This window comes from Salarias fasciatus, chromosome 12 (assembly GCF_902148845.1).
Source record: "Salarias fasciatus chromosome 12, fSalaFa1.1, whole genome shotgun sequence".
In the NCBI taxonomy this organism is placed as follows: domain Eukaryota; kingdom Metazoa; phylum Chordata; class Actinopteri; order Blenniiformes; family Blenniidae; genus Salarias; species Salarias fasciatus.
Window position 1 is genome coordinate 19,002,339 of NC_043756.1, and position 23,513 is coordinate 19,025,851.

Genomic DNA, 23,513 nt, shown 5'->3' on the forward strand with positions numbered 1-23,513 from the left:
CTGGGCTTGTGTATTCCTGTGAACATCGGATTAGCAAACAGAGATGCGGGTTTCTACTCAAATCAAACTCTTCTAACCCGCTCCGTCAGTGACACCGCGCTGTCGTTCAGTCCGAGCTCACTATGTTACCGGACGCTGTTGCTGAAGAAATTTAGAATCCGCGGCTTGTAGCGGAGCCGGGGAACGGACGGAGTAGCTAGTCGGTCCGAGAGCTCGACTCGACGACATAATAGCCGAGCTGGGAACGCCGTGTGCTCTCCGTGTCACCTCATCCCGGCTGTCACCGAGCGCCGCAGCTGGATTTTATACACGCCGTCTTAGAGATAGATTATCCGTCGTTGTTCTCGGGAGATGGAGCGGCAGCAGTAACACCTCAGCACGTCCTCGGTGCGTTTGCAGTTAGCGGAGCGCTGCTCTCATTGCGCTGGCTAAAAATACCACCTTAGCTCCTAGGCACAGTACGCCTCCAAAAGTGGTGGACTAACCCTCTTTGGAATCGACTTTGGCTTTTTTTTGATCGCCTTGCTCGGAGTTTGACGCTCTACATGGTCACCACAGTGAATCTGAGACCACTGGAAGACCGAGTCGGACCCCGAGGTTGTGAGCCCAGCTGGCCTGACCTGACGGCTTCAGGTCTCCAAGGTATCGACTCCCGGCTGTGGCTGATCGGTGGCCCGGTGTCATTCTGCCCTCATGGGCTTTCCCTGTCATCATTGATAATATAACGAGTTTAGATCCTGAAACTTTGTGAAGGTCATAGAAAAAAATCCCCACTTTGCTTCCATTGTCAGCTGTCTGAGATCGTGGCAGACTTCATCTGTCCTGAGCAGAGCACCATGTCGGAGGATAACAACGCAGACAAGTTCATTAAGGTAATATTCCCATCTCCAATGTGAATATCCATGAAAGCTACTGTCGCTTTCTTTAATTTATTTTTTTATATTTAAGTGCTGTATGTTTTTGGTGAATCTATCTCTTTAACACTGACAAAGTTAATTTACTGCTAGGATCTGATTTACCTCTAATCTTTTCAAATTTCGCATTTAATTTGACTATCTTTGCCTCAGTTTTGATAAATCAAACAGATTGAATGTTGAAACTGGAAGCCATGATTAAATTCAAATGTGACATCTAGATGCTCTGAGTTCATTACTTGAATCTTGATTTATGTGGCTGCTGAATTAGTGTAACACATGGCACCTTACAAAAGCATCACAAGTTATGTAGCTTATGAACAGCAAAGATAACACAATTTACCAGGTGTTAGAGTGAGACTGCAGGCTGAGTTTTCAGTCATGGTCTGGTTCTGAAATTTGTTCTTGGCCTGCTGCTCTCAGTGTGTCACTGCCCCGGCATCTGTGTCAGCTGTAAAATGTGATCTGGAGTGGCCCTGGCCCCCACTTTCCCAGTTGGGTCATCAGAGGTAGCTGCAAACTGGTGCACACACTGGCGCTATTATCACAAAGAAAGATTAGTGGGCATGTTGGCTGGTGGTGTTTGGCTTCATAGCTTCTCTGGTGTCAAGACCTTCACACACCCAGTCAAAAAAACCATGATGATCATTCCCTGATTTACTCATGGCAGGGGGTGATGATCACATTATGGGATCACAGCCATGTTGAAAGTCTTTGTAGTTTATCATTAACCTGGTTGTGCTTTATAAATCTGTTACGCCATGTGTATTTCATATGGTGCTATCAATTAAATGTGAAAGGCACATGTGGCTGGCTTGTACTGTATTTACATCTTTCTCTTCCTTCTGAATTTTTGCTAAAACTTTCATACTTTTCAGCGAACGTTTAAAGAGTAATTTGGGTTTGAACTTTACCTTTCCTGTTGTGTAAATGAGTCCTGGTTGCAGTCAGTTCCCTTTTGTTGTTTGTGAGTGAAATATCTAATTAGATGTCTTTTGACCTTGTATTTATAGTTTAGGAAAACAAGAACTGTCATTTCTGAGGCCTTCAATGCATCTCAGCTCAGTTTGATCCCACAAACAGTCTCTCTTCTTCCAGAATACCACACAAATCCTGTTTATTGGCAGCAGTGGCTAAGCTTCCTCAGATGCATCTGTTTTATGGCAGCCAAGCTTGTCTTTTTCCAAGAATAATCCGGGTTACAGATTATCACTATTGAGAAACCACAAGGTTGATACTGAATATATCACTATTATGTAACAACAGTGCTAACACAACAGGGCTAACTCAGAGGAAAAGCTTTTTCACTAAACCTCCAAGAGTGTCGTCAGCTCCATTGTTGTTGAGTCTCCTGTATTTAAGATATATATTTTTCCAGATAAAAGATGATTATATTGTTTAATGAAATCATTATTTACGTATGGATCAAAAGAATCTGTCATGAATTGCATATTTTTATCTTTTTTGCATTCTTTGCGTTTTATCAGGTAATACAAATTATGATGACTGCTGTGAAAAATGAAAAGGAATCATGAAAATAGCGCAGTAAAAACAAACTTTTCCAAACTAACATCAGGCTTTGTGTGGGTGGTCTTCTGTCTTTTGAACAGGAGACGTCTATTCTGGACGAGTACAACATAAACTGGACCCAGAAGTTGGGCGCAGGCATCAGTGGACCTGTCAGGTGAGTGTGAAGGAGAATACCTGAACAGACTTGATTAGATCAGTGATCTTCAGCCTCGATGTAATCTTTTGTTACAGATTCAAACCTGTGTGGGCTTTTGTTTCTGCCAGAGACTGACTCATGATTATCTCACCGATCTAAGATCTGATCAAGACAGACATCAGACTAATGGTTTTAGATTAAAAAAATAAATAAATCACAACAACTGTTGTGACTCAAAATGTAGTACAGCATATCCCACAGCATGAGTCAGGAGTGGGAGATTGCTACAGTGTCCACCCCCTTTGCATTGTTGGATTCTTTGAATCACTGGTGTGACTGCTGCTGCAGAGACAGCAGTCAGAGCGGATTATTCATCAAACCGACTGTTGAATGGACAAACTTAGCATTTGCTGCCACAAAAAAAACCTCTTCTGAGTCATTTGCAATGTTTGCCACTTTGTTTGTATCCTGTGCGGTTTTGCTCCTGTAGCTCGTGGCCCGTGCCAGACGGAAAGCAGAAAAGCTCAGCTGACTGTAAACATTGTTGGTTGCTAACTTACAAACTCTCTATGGATTATTGATGTGGCCTGTGATGTCCGAGGTCAACTGGCAGTGCCCCTCGATACCAACAACCTGACAGAGCGCGTATCGCCACCGATCAATGAGTCAGTCGCACTCCTACGCATGTATAGTGGCGACAGTCGTTTGTTCAACTGTAGCTCGATTCATTAAGACATATTGAAAACATGAAAGAGCCAGATGGCCATAGCTCGTTTCACTCGCACGTCAACAGGCTGCGTGTGAACCTGCTTGGCACAGGCGCCGTTTGCATTGTTTTTCCGTTGGGTGGCTGAGTTGGCTCAGGCGGACGGAGCTGCAGCACTCCGGGATTAAATTCAACCCCAACCATTTATCCTTCACAACCTTCACCGGGACTCTCGTGGCCTTTGGAAATTCCTCCTGTGCAAACAATTGCATTGAGAACTTGTTGAAGAAAGTGGATTTACAAGTAAATCCTTAGCTTTGGCAGGTCTTAGTCTACATGCTATAGATGGAAGTAAACTGCTTTAAGGAGCTGCATTCAGATTGAGTTTTTCTGCTTGTGTATGGACGAGGAATCGGTAACAAAGTGGGTCAGTTTTCTCTCTCTCTGCCTTTTCCCTCTGCATTCTTCTAATAGTTTCCACTTTAACACATTCGGGGTGATATTTCACTGAAAACCGCACTTTTCTGAAACACTAACAATAACAGCTTGACGACGTGATACACCTCATGGGGATAACTTGTAAATCTAAAAAGCAAGCGGACAAGTAGATGGGTTTCTGGCATCGTAAGAAGCAGCTTCTTTCTGTCTCACTGAATCTGGTTCCGTACAAGCTGTTCTCTATCAGCGTCTGCCACACACTCTCTGCTCATTCTGCACTTTCAAACTCTCGTGCCTCTAAATCAGTAGAGAGCAGCCTGTTATTTCCTAATGTGTGTAGTTTTGGTCTCAAGTGACAAGAATACTGAGAAACTGAGTCATCAGTCCTCCTCGTAAACACCCTCCGTGATTCATGCTGAGCTTGTTTCTTTCTCCAGCCGCTATTTATTTTTCTCTCCCCGCTCCCCGATTCTGTGCAGACCTTTTGGCTTCTTCGCTCCCGGCCCGTTTCAAAACACAAGGCGATGTCTTTTACTATCCCACCCTCCCTTCCTTCTGTCTCACTGTGATTCATTAGCTTGGTTTTCCAGTGGAATGAACTTTGGCCGAAGCAGAGTGTTTCTTTAAGTAATGCTCTAATAGAGTAATCTGAGTTCACGGGGGCCAGGGGTGGCTGCTCAAAGTGAATATTTGCATATTGGAGGAATAGGTGCTGGGTTTCTGCAGGAAATGAGATGGATGTGTGCACAGTGCTCCCCGGTAATCTGCTGCAGTCCTAAAATGTAGTTCAAAGAAAAACAATGCCAGGAGTTATTTGATTAGTCATCGTTGTGGCAATAAAAGGGTAGGACATACACAGATGGTGGTCCGATTGGGTTTACTCTCTTTGCAGAGATAGAGAAGAGATTCCTATTCCTATTTCCCTAACAAACTGTGATGTTTGCATAATACAAGTCCTGACTCCAGCCTGTCGGCAGAGTGTCAGCTCCAGGCAGACTTTACAGCAGAAGCTCAAATCTTAATCTAAAGATAATATGAACACACTTAAAAACTGCCTGTCGTGGTCCGATCTGTTTATACAAAACTACAAGCTACAATGATTAGCTCTTTTCTAGCTTATCTGATTAACATAAACTCTACACTGATGACTGTGTGTTCTCCGAGCAGTTTTCTATGTAAACAGGCAAATTTTTTTCTAATTGCCGCTGTTCAGGGGGGAATGTTTTGTCTTGCGGAAAGAGCACAGGAGTGAACACCAAAGTGAAATGTTTCTCGATTAAACTACTCACGAAAACATTTTAATGTGCAGCAAAGTGGCTAATCTTTGATTTTTGTCACCGAACACAAGGCAAGGCCAAAGAGTTGAACATAAATCAGTACTAAGTGTGACCAAAACGGCACTGATCCTTCTGTGTTAATCCACGGGATGTTGCATGACGTTGAGACCAAGACTCTAGTAGCCATCCCAGACCTTCAACAAGATGATAATTTTCCATCAAAATGCAAAAATCCAGAATAATTAAGCCATAGTAAAACTGAAGCCAATAAGATGTTCTATCTTGGTATTACATAATGGATTTCCTTCAGGCAACATTTACACAGTACTATATGTGTCAAATACTACCCCACATTTCAGTACATTATCTCTTTGTTTTAGTAGTATTGTAGGAATGTATTCTCAGACAGGATCATGTCTCCAAGTGTTTCACAAACAACACATTTTCCCAGGGTTGTGTATTTGTAGACTCGAGGCTGTGATGACATTTTATCCAATGTTTCATGGCTTCTGAGATAAATTTGTGGTTCTCGCAGTTGAACTAAGTTGTCTTTGTTCAAGCTTGCCAGGGAATGCTCAGGCCTGTATTTTATATGCAGACGCAGTGATGGCACTGTACAGACAAGGATTTCAGATAGATGGTTCAGATAAGCTCACAGCCGGTGGCGAACTGGAAATATACACACCTAGAAGTGAGACACGCAGTCTGCAGAGGGCTTTCCATTGATTCTCAACAAAACACCTCACTTTGAAGGTAGTAATTTATGTTGTGTTGAGCTGTGTTTTGACTCTTGTTTTCTTTTCTTTCTTTCTTTCTTTTTTTTCTTTTGCCCAGAGTTTGTGTGAAGAAGTCAACTCAGGAACGTCTGGCCCTGAAGATCCTTATTGATCGTCCCAAGGCCAGAAATGAGGTCAGAGGAAACGCTCCTGACTCATATCCTACATGACTCCTGTCGTAGTTGTAAGCTGGGGCCCGTCATCCCACATCACATTTTCATCACTGCCTCCTCGTCAGAACACCGGGGGCTGTCAGGACCGTTTCGTCACACACAGACGCAGAACTGGACAAAATTATGTATCAGAATCGAGTGGAGAAAACAGTCAAGTAAAAACAAACTTTAAACTCCTCACTGTTGTGAAATAACTCATCATGGTATCCTGCTGAGGAGTGTTTGGGAAGCCTGATGCGTGATCAAGCTGTTATCTTAAGTAAAAGACTCACGCTTGTTGGAAATGATTATTAGAGTCGGGTATGAAAAGAAGGTTTCAAGTGTAGGTTTGCTCCTGGTAAAAAGCTGCAGTGTAGGAGATGACCAAGGACGAGTCTGACAGCATGCGGCAGGAAGCTGAGCAGGTCGGTCTGGATGCTGCAGCGTCTTCTAACATGTCACTTTCTTTGTAAATTCTTTGAATTAGTCTGTCTTCCTCAGCTGAGGAAGATGGCAAAATCACACCAATTCATTCACGTTATGAGAATAGAAAAATGTTTTGTCTACAACGGCAGCGTCTCTGGTGATGGCGTCTGTTGTTGGTGTTTTTCGTTGGTGATCCTTTATGCGGGAGCCTGAAAGGCCTCTGGGACTGGAAACCCTGTTTGGTGCTGCTCAAAGGCACTCTGTGCCGAGGGATTTTGTATATTACTTCTACGTCCATTGGCTGCTCCCATCCAGCCTTGTTCATGCACTCTTTACCGCAGGGCTCCCATATCATATCTTCAGCCTCGTCACTGGCAGCACGATGTACTGTTGCTGCAGATCCACATGAGCAAGCAGGAGCGACTGTGGGAGGGAAAAACTCCCTTTCAAAAGGAAGAAACCTTTGCAGAACCAGGCTCAGAGGTGGCGGAGAAAAGGATAGGACAGACAGAGTGGTTGATAATAAGTAATATTACGTCACATAACGTGCTCCCCCCACCCCACACAAGCTCTATATTGTTCTTTACATCCATATTACCTGTGAAAAGTGATCTCATGGGACCTGGTTTGTATTTTCCGCTCACTAGAGCATCTAAAAATGGGACAAAACTGCAGCATCTTTTACTGTTATAATTTATTTGAAGGGTAAAACCAGCATTATTAAAACATCCAATGTCATAGCTACATTTGTGATGTTTTCAACAAATCAAATCCTTTGGAAATCACTCGAAAATTCACTGAACGATTCTGCTTTAAGATGAAGGAGAACCTCTTACCTCCATAGACTTACAATGCAGTACAGCCTCGGACTCAAACAGCGTCAGAGTTTGTGGAGGTGATTGAATGAGACGGATGATCCGAGACGAGAAACAATGACTTTTATAGTAAAAACATATAATTCCTGGGTATAGACTTGATGCTCCACAGGAGCGTGTACCCCGGCCGCGGCCCGACACACGTTTCCGTGCTCGCTCCTGTAATGGCGTCTTTGTGACTTAGTGTTCCTGCAGTGAGCCTCTCCGTGTCATTAGCAGCTCCCCCGGCTCGATCAAACAGCTGATACAGCGAGATGCTCAGTCAGACACAGGCTCTCTTCGCTCAGACTCCCGCTGCTAAAGTGCAGAAGCTGCCGAGCTCGTACACACAAGTAATTAACAGGGAACAACACATTCCTCAGGTTCCCTAATTATCTTCCAAAAGTGGAGTGTGCCAAACGCACACGCTTCAGCTGAAGGCAGAGGCTTTTGTGTGTGAGCAGTTTGTTTTACAGCAGTAACTTTGTCCTGATCTGTGCAGTAAATTAACACGAAGCGCTGCGTTTTACAGTGTTCTGACTTCTTCTGCGCAGGTGCGTCTCCATATGATGTGTGCCAACCACCCGAACATCGTGCAGATCCTGGAGGTTTATGCCAACAGTGTCCAGTTCCCACATGAGTCCAGCCCCAGGTGAAGAGCTCAGGGTGTGCCGCGGTGTCCGTCCCTGTCTTTATTTCCCGGCTCCGTTCATTAATTCCCGTTCTCCCCCTCTCGCCGTTCCCTCCTTCGGCATCCGCAGAGCGAGGCTCCTCATCGTCATGGAGATGATGGAGGGCGGAGAGCTGTTCCACAGAATCAGCCAGCACAGGCACTTTACCGAAAAGATGGCCAGTCAGGTCACCAAGCAGGTGGGCGAAGGCACACGGGCAAAAAAGTAACTCGATCCTGTGCTTCGGTGAATGTTTAATCCCGCTCTGTTTTTTTTTTTTTTTTTTTTTTTTTATATGATTGCTTCATCGTGCTGCTTCTGTCTTTTTCCCGTCAAACCTTTCACCCCTGTGGATTACGACACGTCTGTGTTTTCATCAGCGACGCTGCTCTGCAGCGTTTTGAGCCGTGACAGACGCGGTCAGAAGAAACGTCACCCTGCAGATCAGCTCTGGTCTCTTTAATAACGACGTGTCCCCCTCTGCCCCCCCTCTGCCCCCCCCCGCTGCAGATCAGTCAAGCATTGGAGCATTGTCACTCTCTGAATATTGCACATCGCGACCTGAAGCCAGAAAACCTGCTTTTTAAGGATAACTCTCTGGTAAGCTGTGCTGTGTTTAACATTCAGTGTTGCTGACATTTGAAATGCAACAGTTTGATGCACTGGGATGAGGATTTTCCTCTGGGATACATTCGGAAGAATTTGGCCAAGATAATGTAGAAATCCTCGAGGTTCACTCCCTGTGAGAGACTTTGAAATCACTGGTTGCCATTGGCAGCAGCTTCGAGTCTGATCCACCAGAGGAATCCTATCAAGTGAAGCCCAGTCATGTCTCTGAGATATAAACGAGCTGAAAGGGTGTACAGGAGGATGCTGGAGTGTGTTTACGAGCTCGCTCAGCCTTTATGCTTCCTCCTCTGTGATGCCGTTCTCTTGCAGGATGCACCTGTGAAGTTATGCGACTTTGGCTTTGCCAAAATAGATCAAGGAGACTTGATGACCCCTCAGTTCACTCCGTACTACGTAGCACCTCAGGTGAAAAACGAAATAAGACACACAGATGTATATATAAACATAAGCACATTGAAAACAAGCACAACTATACCGTTGTGATAAAGGCTCTTGCTTTCTTTTCCTGTGCAGGTACTTGAGGCTCAAAGAAGACACCAGAAAGAAAAATCTGGGATTATACCTACCTCACCCACTCCGTACACCTATAACAAGGCAAGAGCCAGCCGAGCGTGCCCTCCTCCACCTGTGATCCTCTGACCTTCACCTTCACCTTCACCCCGTGCTTGTTTTTCCATCTGCAGAGCTGTGACTTGTGGTCTCTCGGTGTTATTATCTACGTGATGCTGTGCGGCTACCCCCCGTTCTACTCCAAGCACCACAGTCGCACAATCCCAAAGGACATGAGGAAGAAGATCATGACGGGCAGCTTCGATTTTCCCGAAGACGAGTGGAGCCAGATATCCGAGATGGCCAAGGACATCGTCCGCAAGTGAGTGGTGTCCAGAGCGTTCATGTCTTTAACACCTAAATGACGCCATTAGTTGTTATTTACTGTGTAATCTGTCATCTCAGCAGCCTGATTGTCTCTCTGCCCTCCTGGTGTTCCTTCACCCTCCCTCTGTCACTCATCCGCTGCCCGTCTCTCTGCCGCAGGCTGCTGAAGGTGAAGCCGGAGGAGCGGCTGACGATCGAGGGAGTTCTGGCTCACCCCTGGCTCAACTGCACCGAGGCCCTGGACAACGTGCTGCCGTCCGCCCAGATGATGATGGACAAGGTGAGAGAGATGCTCAGACTCCCCCAGAGCCGCCGCCGGCAGCGACTCCCACGCGCCACGCTTCCAAACTTGTGTTTCCCCGACTTGCAGGCGGTGGTGGCGGGGATCCAGCAGGCCCACGCTGAGCAGCTGGCCAACATGAGGATTCAGGACCTGAACGTCAGCCTGAAGCCTCTGAACTCCGTCAACAACCCCATCCTCAGGAAGAGGAAACTCCTGGGGTATGAATCCATCTGTTTGAATGTAGACTTCTCCCTTTAAATGTGATTTTTTTTTCACTATTTCAACTGTTATATGTTGCGTCTCTTATTCTTCCAGGCCAAAGCCCAGCGACGGTTTCTTCATCAACGACCCAGAAAACGGAGGGGAAGACTCCAACGTAGCACTAGAAAAACTCCGAGATGTCATTGCACAGTGTATATTACCACAAGCCGGTGAGAAGACCCAGACTGGAACTGATGTAGGAACAGATTCAATGCACAGAAGCTGCGATAAAGTATATTAAAATGAACCCGTAATGGCTTTTTCTCAAGTTTATGAAACGCAAAGCAAATGAAAGAAGTGGCCAGTGTGCAGAGAGAATTGATGATACATTCATTCATAACGCTCTGTTTCACTGTAGAGGAGTCGCGATCCAGAAAATGCTGAACGAGCATTTCAAACTTTTTCCTCAAATTCTATTCCAGCTCAACGAGGTCATATTTTACAGTTTAAATGAGGCATAAGTCTGATGTTGTCTCCTCCCTAATGCAAAATATCTGAGTGGAAAAAGCCCGAAAGTGAAGTGGATATTGTTTTTTTTTTCGCCCTCGTCCAGGCGAGAACGAGGACGAGAAGCTGAACGAGGTGATGTACGAAGCCTGGAGGTTCAACCGAGACTGTAAGCTGCTGAGAGACGGTCTGCAGGGACTCAGCTGGGACGGTCGGTCGCATCTCCTCATTTTATTTATTCATTCACTCGTAAATCAGCTCACATTAATTGTTAAATCCAGTCCGCGCACAGAACTGAATAAGTATTTCTTTCTCCACTGGTTTCATTTTCACTTCAGTGACTCCTTTTTTTTTTTCCCCCCATATTTTTAATTTTTTATTCCACAACAATGGAAAGTGATTTTAAGGTTCCTAATCTTCAGGTTTGTCGTTGCAGGACGAGCCTTCTCCGATAAAGTCGACCGCTTGAAGTTGGCCGAAATAGTAAAGCAGGCCATTGAAGAGAAGACGAATCTCCAAGAAGCCCATTAGCAGACGCCGTCTTTCTATCGCCTTTTTATATCGTTTATTACGGCCCTTTTTAACGCATATCTGTAAAGGAGCTTTTTTATGTAAAACAATGCGCTATTTTCTTTCCTTTTTTTTTTTTTTTTGTTTCTTTTCATAAATTCCCTTGCAAGACCTGTTGTTAAAACCTATTGCAAGATCTATTGTACAGCTGTAGATATATTTCAGAGGATTCATTGGTACTGTAAGTATTTTTTAAAGGACACTTGCAAGTAACAATGAAAAAAAACTATATATACTATTAAAAAAACCTATATTTTCATTTTTGCAAAAAAGAAAAAAAAACAAAAGAAGAAAAATATGTGAAGGAAATTATTTTCTGGGAGGGAATTTTTATTAGCTGCTTATCCAAGATGTGTTTTTATCACAGTTATTTCATTTTTATTCCGTTTCGTTTTAGCCATCCTGATAATTTAATTTATTTGAAGAAAGAGTTCCATTATTTTCCAACCCACACGTAGCTTGGCAGCAGACTCTGAAGATGAGAAGTTGTTCGCGATGGGACTTTGTTCTTCCTCCCACTCAGTCCGAAGCCTCTCGAGTCTCAGACTGAAAGGTAAATTATACAAATCTTAGTGATTTTTCTCTCTGCCTTATTGTTCAGAGGTCAGGAAGAGGAGGAACAGGTGGAAAAATACACCGTCAGATTCATCCATCTTGCTTTAAAGTCTTCTTCAAGCAGACTTTTTTTTTTCCCCTTACTCGTACAAAGTCTTGCTATAAGCTTTGTTTTCGGACTTTTGTGTCAAAACCCTTTTCGGAAGAAAACTGTGGCTCAAAGTCTCTGTTGTCAAATGTTTCCCAAGCCTACAAGAAATGTTAATTTTTAACTAAAATACACACAAAGTAAGGACATTTGTGTTTCTTGAACATTTCTGGTTTTAATGCTGTTGATTTTCACCGGACACATCCCACAAATGCATTTTTATTTTGCTGTCAGGAATCGAAATTACAGCAAAGAAGTGCAAATTTCCTTCATGTGCAAAGTCTAAATCTCCATTTATTTACCAAACATACCAACTTTTATGATTCTACTTGTGTGCAACAAGTAAACTGAAGACTTTTTCCAGATGTTTGCTGTGGTTGCGAAAGGTTTTTAAGCTGTGAAAGAGACGCAAGCCCAGCTTCTACCTTACTTGAACGTGAACCTGCTGGAATCAACATTTGAACACAGACCAGAACACGCCGCCTGTCGGCGCCGTGCCAGAGGAGATGAGGAGGAGGAAGGAGGAGCCGCTAGTAGATCTCATTACTTGACACTACTGAATGTGCAATAGGACAGTAGGTTGGAGGTATTCAGTCCATCAGTATTAACGTCTCGCCTTCCTCCGCTCGTTCTCTGCAGAGAGGAAACCATCAGTGGACGAAGAAACAAATGAATAAAAGCTTCAGTACAAAAACTATGGATACTGAAAATAAATATGAAATCCAGCATATGGTTTGAACTCTGAAGGGAGGCCATCCGCTCACTCTGTGAGAATATCTGCTTTACTGCTTTAGTCATATCTGATATTCCTTATGTTGAGGGGTTGAAAGTAGAGGTTTTAGTCATAATATCAATTCTCGTTTTTAGGTCAGTTATTGTCTGTTTAGCTCAAAAAAGACAATTTCCCTCCAGTCGAGCGTATGATCATAACAGCTTTAACCGTGTGTTGTAATTTTCACTGAATATTGTTTCCTCTTGAGTAACTGAAAAACACTGAACCGCTGGCGTCATGCAGCCGATTACAGGACAGCGAGTATGTGAGCTGATGTTTCAAACATTTTGTAAAACTGCCCTAAAAATGTCTTCCTTTGTATATTTGGGTTTGGCTTAAAGCGAAACATGAAACGCTGAGTAAATAATTACTGGCACTATTCTGAGAAATCATTAATAGCCAGAGCGTATGTTCCAGGAAGCCTTATGAAAACACGGCTCATTTTTTTTTTATGCTTAAATGTGCCTTGATGAAAGAGCAGCGTCTTCATCTTTTTACTCCTTGAGTCAGTGGAAATGAAGTGACGGGAAGAAGAGAAAGTCTTTTTTTTTGCTCTTTTTTTTTTTCCATTTGAAAATTTTAAGTATTCATTCCACAGTTCTTGTATTTATGGAGAAAATGAACCAGCAGCAGGTCTGATTTAAAAAATCAAATACAACAACAAAGCCCATATTTGGACAAAAACAAAATTATTTCATTATAATGCCTATATTTTGAATGTTGCACCAGGCTGTATGTTTCTGTAGTTGTGGTTGCATAGCAACACTCCGATCTTTGAAACAAATCTCCATGATTAAAATGAACCTTAAACAAATTACAAGCTGTGTGACTCTTAAAGCAGACTTTACCAAGCTTCTTGGTAAAATGTGGAACCAAATACTGTTTCAGTTTGTGCGAGAGAGGTTATGTAAACGCATTTCTGGATTCAAATGTTTCTCCTCTGCCAGCTGGAAAAGTGTTGTAAGGCTTTGTATGTACGAACATTTTCTATACTGTAAATTGAAGGCATGATTCTTTCTCTTAATAATCCTGACCGTAAAGAAAAAAAAAGACAAACCCTCAGGGGAGCCTTCGTATCCTGCACACAGCCCTGCAGTCGACATTTACCTGCTGTTTGCTGCTCAGTGTTACCAAAACTCCCAAAGGGCTGATTGAAAAGGCAGCCTGCCCCCCCCCCCCCCCCCCCCCCCCCCCCCGCATCCTCCCACCGAGCCGCTGCTCAGGCTACACCAGCTCCAGATAGATTTTACAAGTTCCAACTGGCTTCCATGAGTCGCGCTCGTCTACGCGACATCAGCTCCAAAAAAAAAAAAACAAACAAATCTGAAAGGCAGATGATTGTCAGCATTTTTTTACACTGATTAAAAACTAGTTGCTTCCATTTCCTCTGCTGCATTTGTTCTCATGTAGAATGTTTTTTAAAAAAGAAAGATTGGTTCTTTAATGTGAAGAGGAAGAAAAATGTTGGTTTTATACATATTGATGGGTCAGGAAATGAAAATAATTTAGAGTTTCACCGCCTTTTTTCTGCTTTTGCAGTCCTTTTTTCTACAGTCTTGCAGTAATGTAGCATGAAATCTTCATACTTGCTGTATTTTTCTGTCTAAACATGTATTTTTTTTTTCCACCTCGTGGAATGTCAACATGCTGACTTTGTAATAAAGGAATTCTTTGACTTTTGAACATGTGAATTATTCTTTGCTGCATTTGTGCACATTCCTGATGGGCGTGCGTTCCAACATCCCATTATTACAAAAGTGAAGGTTTTTAGGAATCTGAGGAATTTCTCACAGCGGTCTTTGAAAATGGACTCAAAACAATAGAAGTTAAAGCTCTTTATTGCAAATTAAGGACTGGGCAGATAGAAATCTGAATCAAAATCTTAAAGAAATTCACAACCTCAATAGACAAACACAATATACACGACCACAGAAAAGCCTGCTGTTGGAGAAGGCACTTTTGAAAAGAAGAGGCTGGACGAAGGCAACAGCAGAAAGGAAATTTGCTCCCAGGATAGAAATCCGACCATCCAAAGTTTTGAAAGACGATAGAGGAAATGTGTTCAGCTGAGATACAAGCAGGTTTACGGAAGGCAGTGGAAAAACTCGCGCGTAAACTGAAATGACGGGGAGTAACAGGTCAGATTCACACTGCTGCCACGCAGGACAGTTTACAAACACTTTCCCACTTGTAAGCCCTTAAATGCATGATATCGAGACCCTCGATGAAGGCATCGCAGAAAAATCTCTTTTTCACATCCCATTGAAATCAGATATATTATACTTAAATACAAGCTTTGTCTCCCCAGTATACATATAAAGGATCTAGGTAGATGGTGTCCAGTTGTACAGTTCCAAGCTGCAGGAGAAAATGTGTTTCACGTCATTTTGGTCAAAGTTGTAGTTCAGTTATTTATGTGGAGCTTGAAAACGTAACTAGACACAGATCAGATCGATCTTTTAATCTGCTGTGGCACTTTAATTCTCATTAGGTTAAACTTAATCTGTGTGTTTGGAGTGTGTGGGCGTTTTGGTCCCTTTTTTTATATGACTGCATATATCCTCCTCGCCCTGTGCTCCTGGAAAAGCAGGAGAATTGTAAAATGCATTCACACTGATGTGATGCAGAGGGACGAGGAATGAGGTTTGGACAAAAACAACCGGACTCAAATGGAGTTACCGTTAGAGCAAATTCACTTTGGGTCTGTAATGAAACTCTCCAGGCTCCACAATCACTTCTCAACCTCGATGGTCCGACGGGGGCCGGCTCAGTCCGAGTCCGAGTCGTCCAGATACTCTTCGGCGTTGCTGTGCGTGCGGGTGATATCTGAAACGACGCCAGTGGACGGTTAATGACACCAGTAGTTGAAAAATGCTGCAGCAATAAATGCACTATGCACTGGCAAGAAACAGTACGTGAACCTTTAAACTTCCTCATGAAAGGTCATAAAACTAGAAATAACAATAGTAGCTGCAGTAGAGACAGTCATTGTTCTGTGCTGCTACTTACAGCAGGAGTATTAATATTATTAATGATAAAGGCATTGGTGTAATAACAGTAGGAACAGCAGCGGTTATATAAGCAGGCTAAAAACATTACATGACAATATGGGATAAATGAGGTTATTAAAAATCCAATCTGCATCAGTGGGATGTTTTAAACAACCAATGTGTTCAATATAATCAATACCATACTCTTTATATCTATCCAGCACAGCACGGAACCTTCTCTCTCATTTTCCTCTCATAAAACGTCCCCCGCTCAGCCACGGCTCTCCGAGGTCCTTCTGGAGCACATCTCAGATTCTGATCAGGCTCTGACTGGGTCAGTGCACAATTAAATTTACTTCTAAAGTCTCGAGTTTGTCCTCCTGCTTCAGCTGGTGGACTTCCAACCACACATTCACTGGCAAACCGCCACACTCAGTTTTCATGACATTCAGTGTGTTTTAGTGCAGCATAGAAAGAACAAAACCTTCCTCAGGAACAATTAAATCCTCCCATTAGTAGACAAAACACTCCTGTGTGGTTGTGGAGCATAAAGTACTGTTTTGGCAAAATAAATTCCACAGTTTCAAAATCAGAAACGGATTTCCTGAACCACCTCTTTGCACCAGTCGAGGACCTCCAGCGTTTTTTTTAATCCGTATCTCAACTATGAAACGTGCTGCCGCCAGATAATATGAAATTAACTTTCCCCTCTTTCAAAATCGGATAAGTCGTCTGTTTTACTGTCAAATAAATATGCCTTTATGAGAACCGCTGCATCCTGCTATTAACATTTTACACTGTGTCCCGAACTTTTGGAATTGAGGTTGTACTTTTTCCAGCAGCTCTATAAATGTTGACTGTGTTTAATAGCCCCGTAAATTATTTTAATAGTTTGTGTGGCATCAAGTTAAACACACTGTGTTTTATCTGAACCCTTGACTTAATTGTGGATTAAATTGTATTTTACGAACGAATCTTTTAGAAAACTTTAACAATGTTCCAGTGAGCTTCTTTTTTCTCCTGGATATGAAGATCCATTTGGAATGGGAGTGAAACTTAAAATGAGGTTTTAGAGCAATGGGATGAAAGTGTTTTGCAGAATCAATAACTGCTCTTTTATCAATAAACTTGACTATTTTGACTGAGGAGTCTTTAAGTGGATCAGCTTATGCGGTATTCACAAGACTCATCTGCTGAAAACCTAATTATTAAACCATTTTTATTCAGTTCATCGAGCTTCGACTAAATGATCGCAAGCTCATTTTATCTGATGCGAGATTTCATTTAAAACACTTTCAAGTTCGAAAATCACACATAAAAGCAGCTAAATGAGCGGCGGGTTGTTCGGTATTCCTCCTCACAGCTGAATTATTCCCAGTGTTTGACTGAATAAAGCCGGAGCGGCGCGGCAGAGCGCAGTGAGGCTGCCCTCTAGTGGCGGCTCAACTTACTGCTTCCCAGCTTCCGCTTGAGGAGTGAGGCACACTGGGCGTTGGTGGCCATCTCCAGAGCGAGCTTGTTCTCGTTGTTTCTGATGTCCGTCCTCGCATCTGAAACACAAAATGATCACGTTGAAAAAAAAAAAACCCAATAAAAATAAAACGTAAACATACAGACGGTTAAAAATCAGGAAGTTGCTGCAGACTGATTGGAATCGGTTTGTTCCTCTTTAGTTCCGACAGTCATTCAAACCTGGGAAGTTAGGTGTTTATTTTTTTCATTTTACCCTTCAATCACGACCAAAAGGATGCAGAGTACTCACTCTTGTTAAGCAGCATTTCCACAATGTCAGAATAACCTTTCCAGGCGGCAGCGTGCAGCGCGGTGTCTCCAAGTTTATTCTGAAAGCAAAACCGTCAGTGTCACTAACAAACAGCCGGATAAACGTTCAACAGATCCTCATCTCCTGCTGCGAGCCGAGTCACAGCCGTATATATTCACTCAGTTTCAACAGTATGTCATCGAATTGGAAAAACAACTTCAAGTTCCTGAAATAATTGAACACTGAACACACGTTTGCTCACGTGTTCGCGCCATTATAAACTTGTTTCTTTTGAACAGTCAGTCCTCTGAGGTCTCCGTGCCCTTCACTGGTTTTACACACCGTTTTTACCGCCTATAAGTGACTAAATCGATTCAGAGAGCAAGACGGCAGAAATACACATCACTCCTTAACTCCTAAAAGAATTTTCACGTGCGTCAGGATGTGGAGATGGAGCTTACCTGCTGGTTGAGCTCCACGTTCGGCTGGCTTAGCAAAACTTCCACCACATCTGATGGAGAAACAAACGCAGACGTATCACAACAGGAGCTACAGAGGGGGAAGATCAAGATCCTCTTCTTTTAGACACCACTTTCACTGAAAAACTACTGTGTGAGAAAATCCGTGTGAATCTGTGAAACCAGGTGATGCTGACCCCGTGCAAATCGTACAGAAGTCCGTTTTCCAGTTACCTCTATGTCCTCCATGACATCCCCAGTAGAGGGCGGTGTTCCCAGCTTTATCCAGGCCGTTAATTCCCACCTTGTTGTCCACACATTCCCTCAGCCAGCTCAGATTACCTGTTAAAAACACACACACAGAAATGCAGGCAGAGGCTCACAAATCACAAGAGCAAGCCTGAATGGAGACGCTCGCAAACAATCCCAGAGGCCCAAACCCATTTAACAGGAACAGAAAGCTACTATTGTCATCAGAAAAGAAGAGGCTGTGTCAAAATGCACACCGCGTAAGAGGATGCACAGAATTTGACAACCAAATGAGAAACATAAATTATTTCGGTACCTCGCTTGGCTGCTTCGTGCATTGGATTGTCGATAGACTCCGCTTGCTCAGCCACTAAGAAAAGCAAAGCAGTAGTAAATTATTAGAAAGCAAACAAAAACAATTCCATGTCTCCAAAATGACTAAATCATCGGCTATCATTTTGAGCACCACAGACAGTTAACTCACCATAGTTGCTCGGAATTAGTCCCGACCTTCCTCGACAGGTCCCCTTCCACCAATTAGAGTCACTCTGAGAAGAGAGGGGAAAAAAAAAACTCATTTAAAAAGAAAAAAAAATCTGTGCAACACATTCTCAAAAAAGGGGACTTAAAGGAAGAGCAGTAAAAGTCTGGCTAAAGGTGATCATCAAAAAAGGAACAACACAAAATCAAACAAGAGTCAAATTCCACAAAAACAGGAAGAAGAAGTTCGGAGTCAAACTCACAACGGGAATGAAGTCTGAGCTTTTACTTACTGTGTCAGAAATGTACAAGATGTCTCCCTCTTCGAAATACAGCTCATCTGGCTGAAGAACAGAAAGATGAAACAGAGTCACTCTGGATTATTCTGTCGGTGGTTCAGGATGTTACAGTCACAACATTCTCGACTCAAAATGGAGCTTTCGACCACATTTTAACACATTTCTTTCAACCAGTCAGACAGCTGACACAACTAGGACCAGAAACACGTAGAAATGATCACAGACACATTTTTCATGCAAAATTCACTTTGTTATTTGTCCATTTCTATAAATATGATTATAAAAACATTCATCAGTTTGTGCAAGAGAAAAGAAATCCACTAGTATTTGCTTTTCAGTGAGATTTATTATTCAAATGTCTGTTTTAGACCACTAAATGATGAAAACATCAGCTTCAGACAAATTGAAGGACCTCAAACAATTAAATCTGATAAAAAAAAAAAAGTAGACATCAAAGGTGAGAAAACAGCTGTATATTGGAAAAAATGTGTCTCTTACTGTTCTGGGGTCGAAGGTGAACAACGCTCTGAACACCTTGACCTGGCCTGGTGGAGAGAAAACAGACTGTGTGTCAGACCATGTTTAAAGACCATTTATAACGAGTTGATCTGTTTGCAGGACGGCAGCGAGAGCTGGAGGACACACAAACAAGAAGCAAGGCCACACCTGCTGCTGCTGCAGCACAGGTCCTCCAGCCTGCCTGCAGGTGATTTTCACTCTGTAGATAACCTCTCATTATAAACCACATTATCTATAACCCCACTGAAGGGGTTATAGGCTGCAGGAACCTTGTGCTCTCTCCTCTGCAGCCGGCGACTCCACACATCTCTGCATGCGACACACACAGCGCTGCCCTCGGGGGCCCGTGGCGGCTCGCTGTGCAGCCTCAGCCGGCTGGAATGCCACCAGGGTGGTTGTGGCCTGAGCTGACAGCTGAACCAGTTCATACAAACCCACAAACGGAAAAGCTTAAAGAGACAGTGACGAGCTCCTCTGGTCATTTTCATTCATTTAACATTCCTGCCAGTCGTTTGCGTTCGTGACCAAACACAACCTCAGGTTTGGACTGAATATTTCAAAAGGAGTTTTCTAAACAAAGCACAGATCTGATTACACTCACAACCAAAGCACTGGTTTTGTTTTATTTCTTTTAGCAAGACGACACCTCATTCAGCACTCCAGATCCCTCCTGATTTATCGCTTCACATCAGTTGGTGAATTGATCCACCAGCTTCTCTTTTGAGGATTAAAAACGTGCGACTCTCACAAGCTGCAACTCAAACATGAATCACAAACAGCTGAAGCAGAGTCGACGCCTAAATATGTTTAAGATGCTTGGCAACATGAGGGTGGGCGAGCAGCATCTTGTGTTTTTCCTGATATTTTTACATAACAGGACTCAATGCTGGCGTGTGTGTGTGTGTAACTTCCTCTCCATCGTTGCTTGGGATTTCTGTTTGGCTAACAAACAGCCTCAGTGTGTGCGTGTCAGAGAGGGGCCGAGTTGCTGCACAGGTCCGCCTCTGTTCCCCCACAGCGGGCAGGCCTGCCGAGCAGGCCCGGTCATGCAGCGTTCAAACACACAAAGGCCTGTCCTGACGGAGCCGCGTTCTACCTGCATTTTTAGACCTCGCCGACTTATAGGGAATAGTTCAAGTAAAGATAAAATAAAATCCTGGACTTCAGACATAAATCTCTCCCACTGTGCAACTGAAACACTGAACATACCCTTCAGATTCTTGTGGGTCTTCTTTTTTTTTTTTTTTACGATTCCTGGTGGCTGTTTTTACTACAAAAGCAATAATGGCAGCTCGACTCACACTCTCCATAAAAAAAGAAACAAGTCTGATCATGAAGGTGCTTCAATTCCATAGTCTCGTTGAAAGAACAGCCCAAGGACCCCAGTATATAATCTAAGGAAGAGATGGCAGACAACTGCTGCTGTTGTATCAGAATCAGAATTTCTTTACCGCCGTTATGCCGCGAAGCACAATGACAGTAAAAGTAGAAGTAGCTCTTGCCACAGTGCAGCAAGTGTAAAGACAAAAATTAAATACATGTACAGGCCTCTCTAAAATGAGGGGGAGACATTTACATGTTTAAAATAAGTTCAAGAGTCTATCTTCAGTAACGTAAAACTCAACCGTGTCTCTTGAGGGGAAAAAAAACTTTGGGGGATGAACCTGGTCTTATTAAAAATGTGAGAATAACTTGCTCATTATAAAAAAAAAGGCATGTGTGTGTGTATATCGCTGAACTACAGAGATGGAAACTGTTCTCCTGGAAACTCAAGCGTACATCTGAACTCCCCAAACTATTGAAGATAAAAACAGCCCTTTAAACTTACATCATAACATGCATCAGAAAAAATACTCTCAAGGCAGAGAATATTTTCCACAATTTTATGTCTCCATGAGAAATGCATGAGGCGTCAATTTAGCTAAACAGTGCTTTAGGTTCTCAAAGAACATCGACCAGCTGGATCTCCCCTGACTGCATGAGGCTGACGAGTTCATCCTCTTGGCACCACAATACGTGGGCAAACCTGCCAGGCTTCACCACTGTACATGATTTTGAAACAGGTTTTAAAGGACCATTATGTGGATTTATTTATGTATCAACACCTGGGGGGGGGGGGGGGGGGGGGGTGAATGTGTGTCACAGAAACCCACAGGTGAACAATGGATGCAACACCCCTGCAAAAATCATAACATCGAAAATGCAATTGTCTCTAATTATGTCCATATACCTTTGTTTGTATATTCAAGTGCAGACATAACATTTGCAACAACGCAAACAATGCAGGAGCTCATGCAATAACATCCTCTAAAGGATCCATATGAATATTTGAGTTTTGGCTGCTCCTTCCTTTCCTTTTGCATCAGATCATGTGAACTGCATGATTCTTCTCAAGCTTCACACCGGATGCACACAGTTTGAACCTGAGCAGTCAGGGTTTGTGGGTCTAGCTCAAAAACCCACAAATGCTTGCAGTGGAAATCTAAACCAGATTTACCATCGAGAAGAGATTTTTTCCTGACCTGCATGATTTCACAAACTCAACTTATTTTATTAAACAAAATGAATACTTGATGGAGGTCCTGCAGTCCTACCTACTTTACTCCAGGTATACGTGGGTTAAGTTTGTTCATGCACCTGTATTTTTAGCGTTTATGGGTAAAACGTGGTTAGAAACAACCTCTGCACCGAATTCATCAGGGCCGTTTCTAATCACAGACGTTTCCTCGTGAAGGGAAGTGCCTCTGAGGGCTGATGTCGATGTCCATGCAGGCTCACATCACCTTTTCAGCCAGCAGCGCTGAGCAGCAGCGTGCTGCCTGCATGAGGGATGGGAAAGGGAAGTAGCAGAGGCCTACAGCTGAGAGCTGCGCGTCCCTGTTAACGCAAACGACTCAACACCCTCTGAAACCAGGCAGGTGCTGTCCCGCACAGCCGCCGACTGCGAGTACAAGTGAAAACTACGGTTTAAACTCAGTATTTCCGCCGACTGGTGAAAGTTTGACGAACAGACGCCAGAAACCAGTCGGTGGTGTGAAGCGCTCCCCGTCCGCCCATTGAGCCGACGATGCCAACAAGGTGCGCGCGGCGCGTCAAAACTTCTCGAGTTTGGAGACCGAGAAACCCTCGACTCTTACCTGGCTTGGCCGGTTTGGGAGGAGGCTTCGACATTTATGAGACTCGCGAATAAACCGAAGACAGACGCCTGGATGTTACTTTCTAACACAAAACGTCCCTGCACAGTCTGAGGAGCACTTTGCGACCGACACTCCCAATGAGGAAGTTTACCGACGCGGAAAAATCGCTCTGCGCATGCGCACGAGTTGCAGCCACTGCAAGCCCGAAATCAGACCTATGGATCAGACCCGGGCTGGGCCTGATCATACGGGGACACAGTGTGTCAATGCACAAGTGCAACGACTTTGGATGCAATCTCTCGTGCAAAGAAAATAAAATCACAAACTATGTTGGTCATATTTATTGACACACTCTTTTGATTATTTCCATAAGTAACTATTTTTCTGTTCTCTCAGAATGTTGAGGGAAATGCCCTAATTACAAGACAGGAGGCCACTTGAGTGCTGCAGACATTCTTTTGTAACTTTGGCCAGATCTATGCCTTGCCACAATTCTGTCTCTGATCTCCTTGGGCAGTTCCTTCATGATTCTGATTTACTGTGAGCTGTAAGGTCTTATATAGACAGGTGTGTGCCTTTCCTAATCAAGTCCAGTCAGTTTAATTAAACACAGCTGGACTCCAATAACGACGCAGAACCATCTGAAAGAGGATCAGAAGAAATGGACAGCATGTGAGTTAAATATGAATGTAGTTGCAAAGGGTCTGAATACTTATGACCATGTGCTATCACTTTTTATTTTGTCATAAATTTGCAAAAATGTCTACATGTCTGTTTTTTTCTGTCAAGATGGGTTGCTGAGTGTACATCAATGAGAAATAAAGTGAACTTTTTGGATTTTGGCAAATGGCTGCAATGACACAGAGTGAGAAATTTCAAGGGATTTGAATACTTTCCGTACCCAATAACTTAACTGAGATAAAGATAATATATAAAGTAAAATCTATTGTTTATTAGAAACCCAGAGCAAATACTTTAGACCTGATTTAAAAGAAGTGCGTGTCTGCAGTCCTCGGGTGTTCAGGAAGTTTGTTCCACAGGTGAGGAGCAAAGGAACAAAAAACTGCTTCACCTTGTTCCATATGACAGTAAACCTGAGAACCTCGGTGGTCTGGATGCTTCATATTTAGAGCATTCAAAGCTTTGCTGACAAGAATGAAAATTTTTTAAAGTGGATCATTTGACACACAGGCAGAG

At 43.2% G+C, this 23,513-nt stretch overlaps 2 protein-coding genes across 4 annotated transcripts; one reads left to right on the forward strand and one right to left on the reverse strand.

Annotated features, from left to right (window-relative positions):
• Window positions 1-14,105, forward strand: mapkapk5 (MAPK activated protein kinase 5). 2 transcript variants are annotated; one of them, XM_030105241.1, is made up of 15 exons: window positions 1-642; window positions 792-872; window positions 2,525-2,598; window positions 5,836-5,911; window positions 7,764-7,861; window positions 7,971-8,079; window positions 8,391-8,480; window positions 8,820-8,915; window positions 9,024-9,104; window positions 9,194-9,381; window positions 9,546-9,666; window positions 9,757-9,887; window positions 9,985-10,100; window positions 10,484-10,588; window positions 10,814-14,105. In XM_030105241.1, the coding sequence occupies exons 2-15, from the start codon at window positions 837-839 to the stop codon at window positions 10,906-10,908; spliced, it is 1,416 nt and encodes a 471-aa protein (XP_029961101.1). In that variant the 5' UTR covers window positions 1-642; window positions 792-836; the 3' UTR covers window positions 10,909-14,105. The 2 variants fall into 2 exon arrangements, with proteins under 2 accessions (XP_029961101.1, XP_029961100.1); XM_030105240.1 differs by having other exon boundaries at window positions 1-872.
• Window positions 14,106-15,053: 948 nt separating this feature from the next.
• ostf1 (osteoclast stimulating factor 1) lies at window positions 15,054-22,462 on the reverse strand. Of its 2 annotated transcripts, none has more exons than XM_030105244.1 (10): window positions 22,317-22,462; window positions 19,159-19,205; window positions 18,655-18,705; window positions 18,366-18,429; window positions 18,198-18,251; window positions 17,867-17,974; window positions 17,636-17,685; window positions 17,175-17,253; window positions 16,864-16,962; window positions 15,054-15,248 (listed from the first exon to the last, which is right to left on the reverse strand). In XM_030105244.1, exons 1-10 carry the CDS (start codon window positions 22,348-22,350, stop codon window positions 15,190-15,192), a joined length of 645 nt encoding a protein of 214 aa, XP_029961104.1. In that variant the 5' UTR covers window positions 22,351-22,462; the 3' UTR covers window positions 15,054-15,189. The 2 variants fall into 2 exon arrangements, with proteins under 2 accessions (XP_029961104.1, XP_029961103.1); XM_030105243.1 differs by having other exon boundaries at window positions 17,636-17,723; window positions 17,830-17,974.
• Between the last annotated feature and the right edge of the window lie 1,051 nt (window positions 22,463-23,513).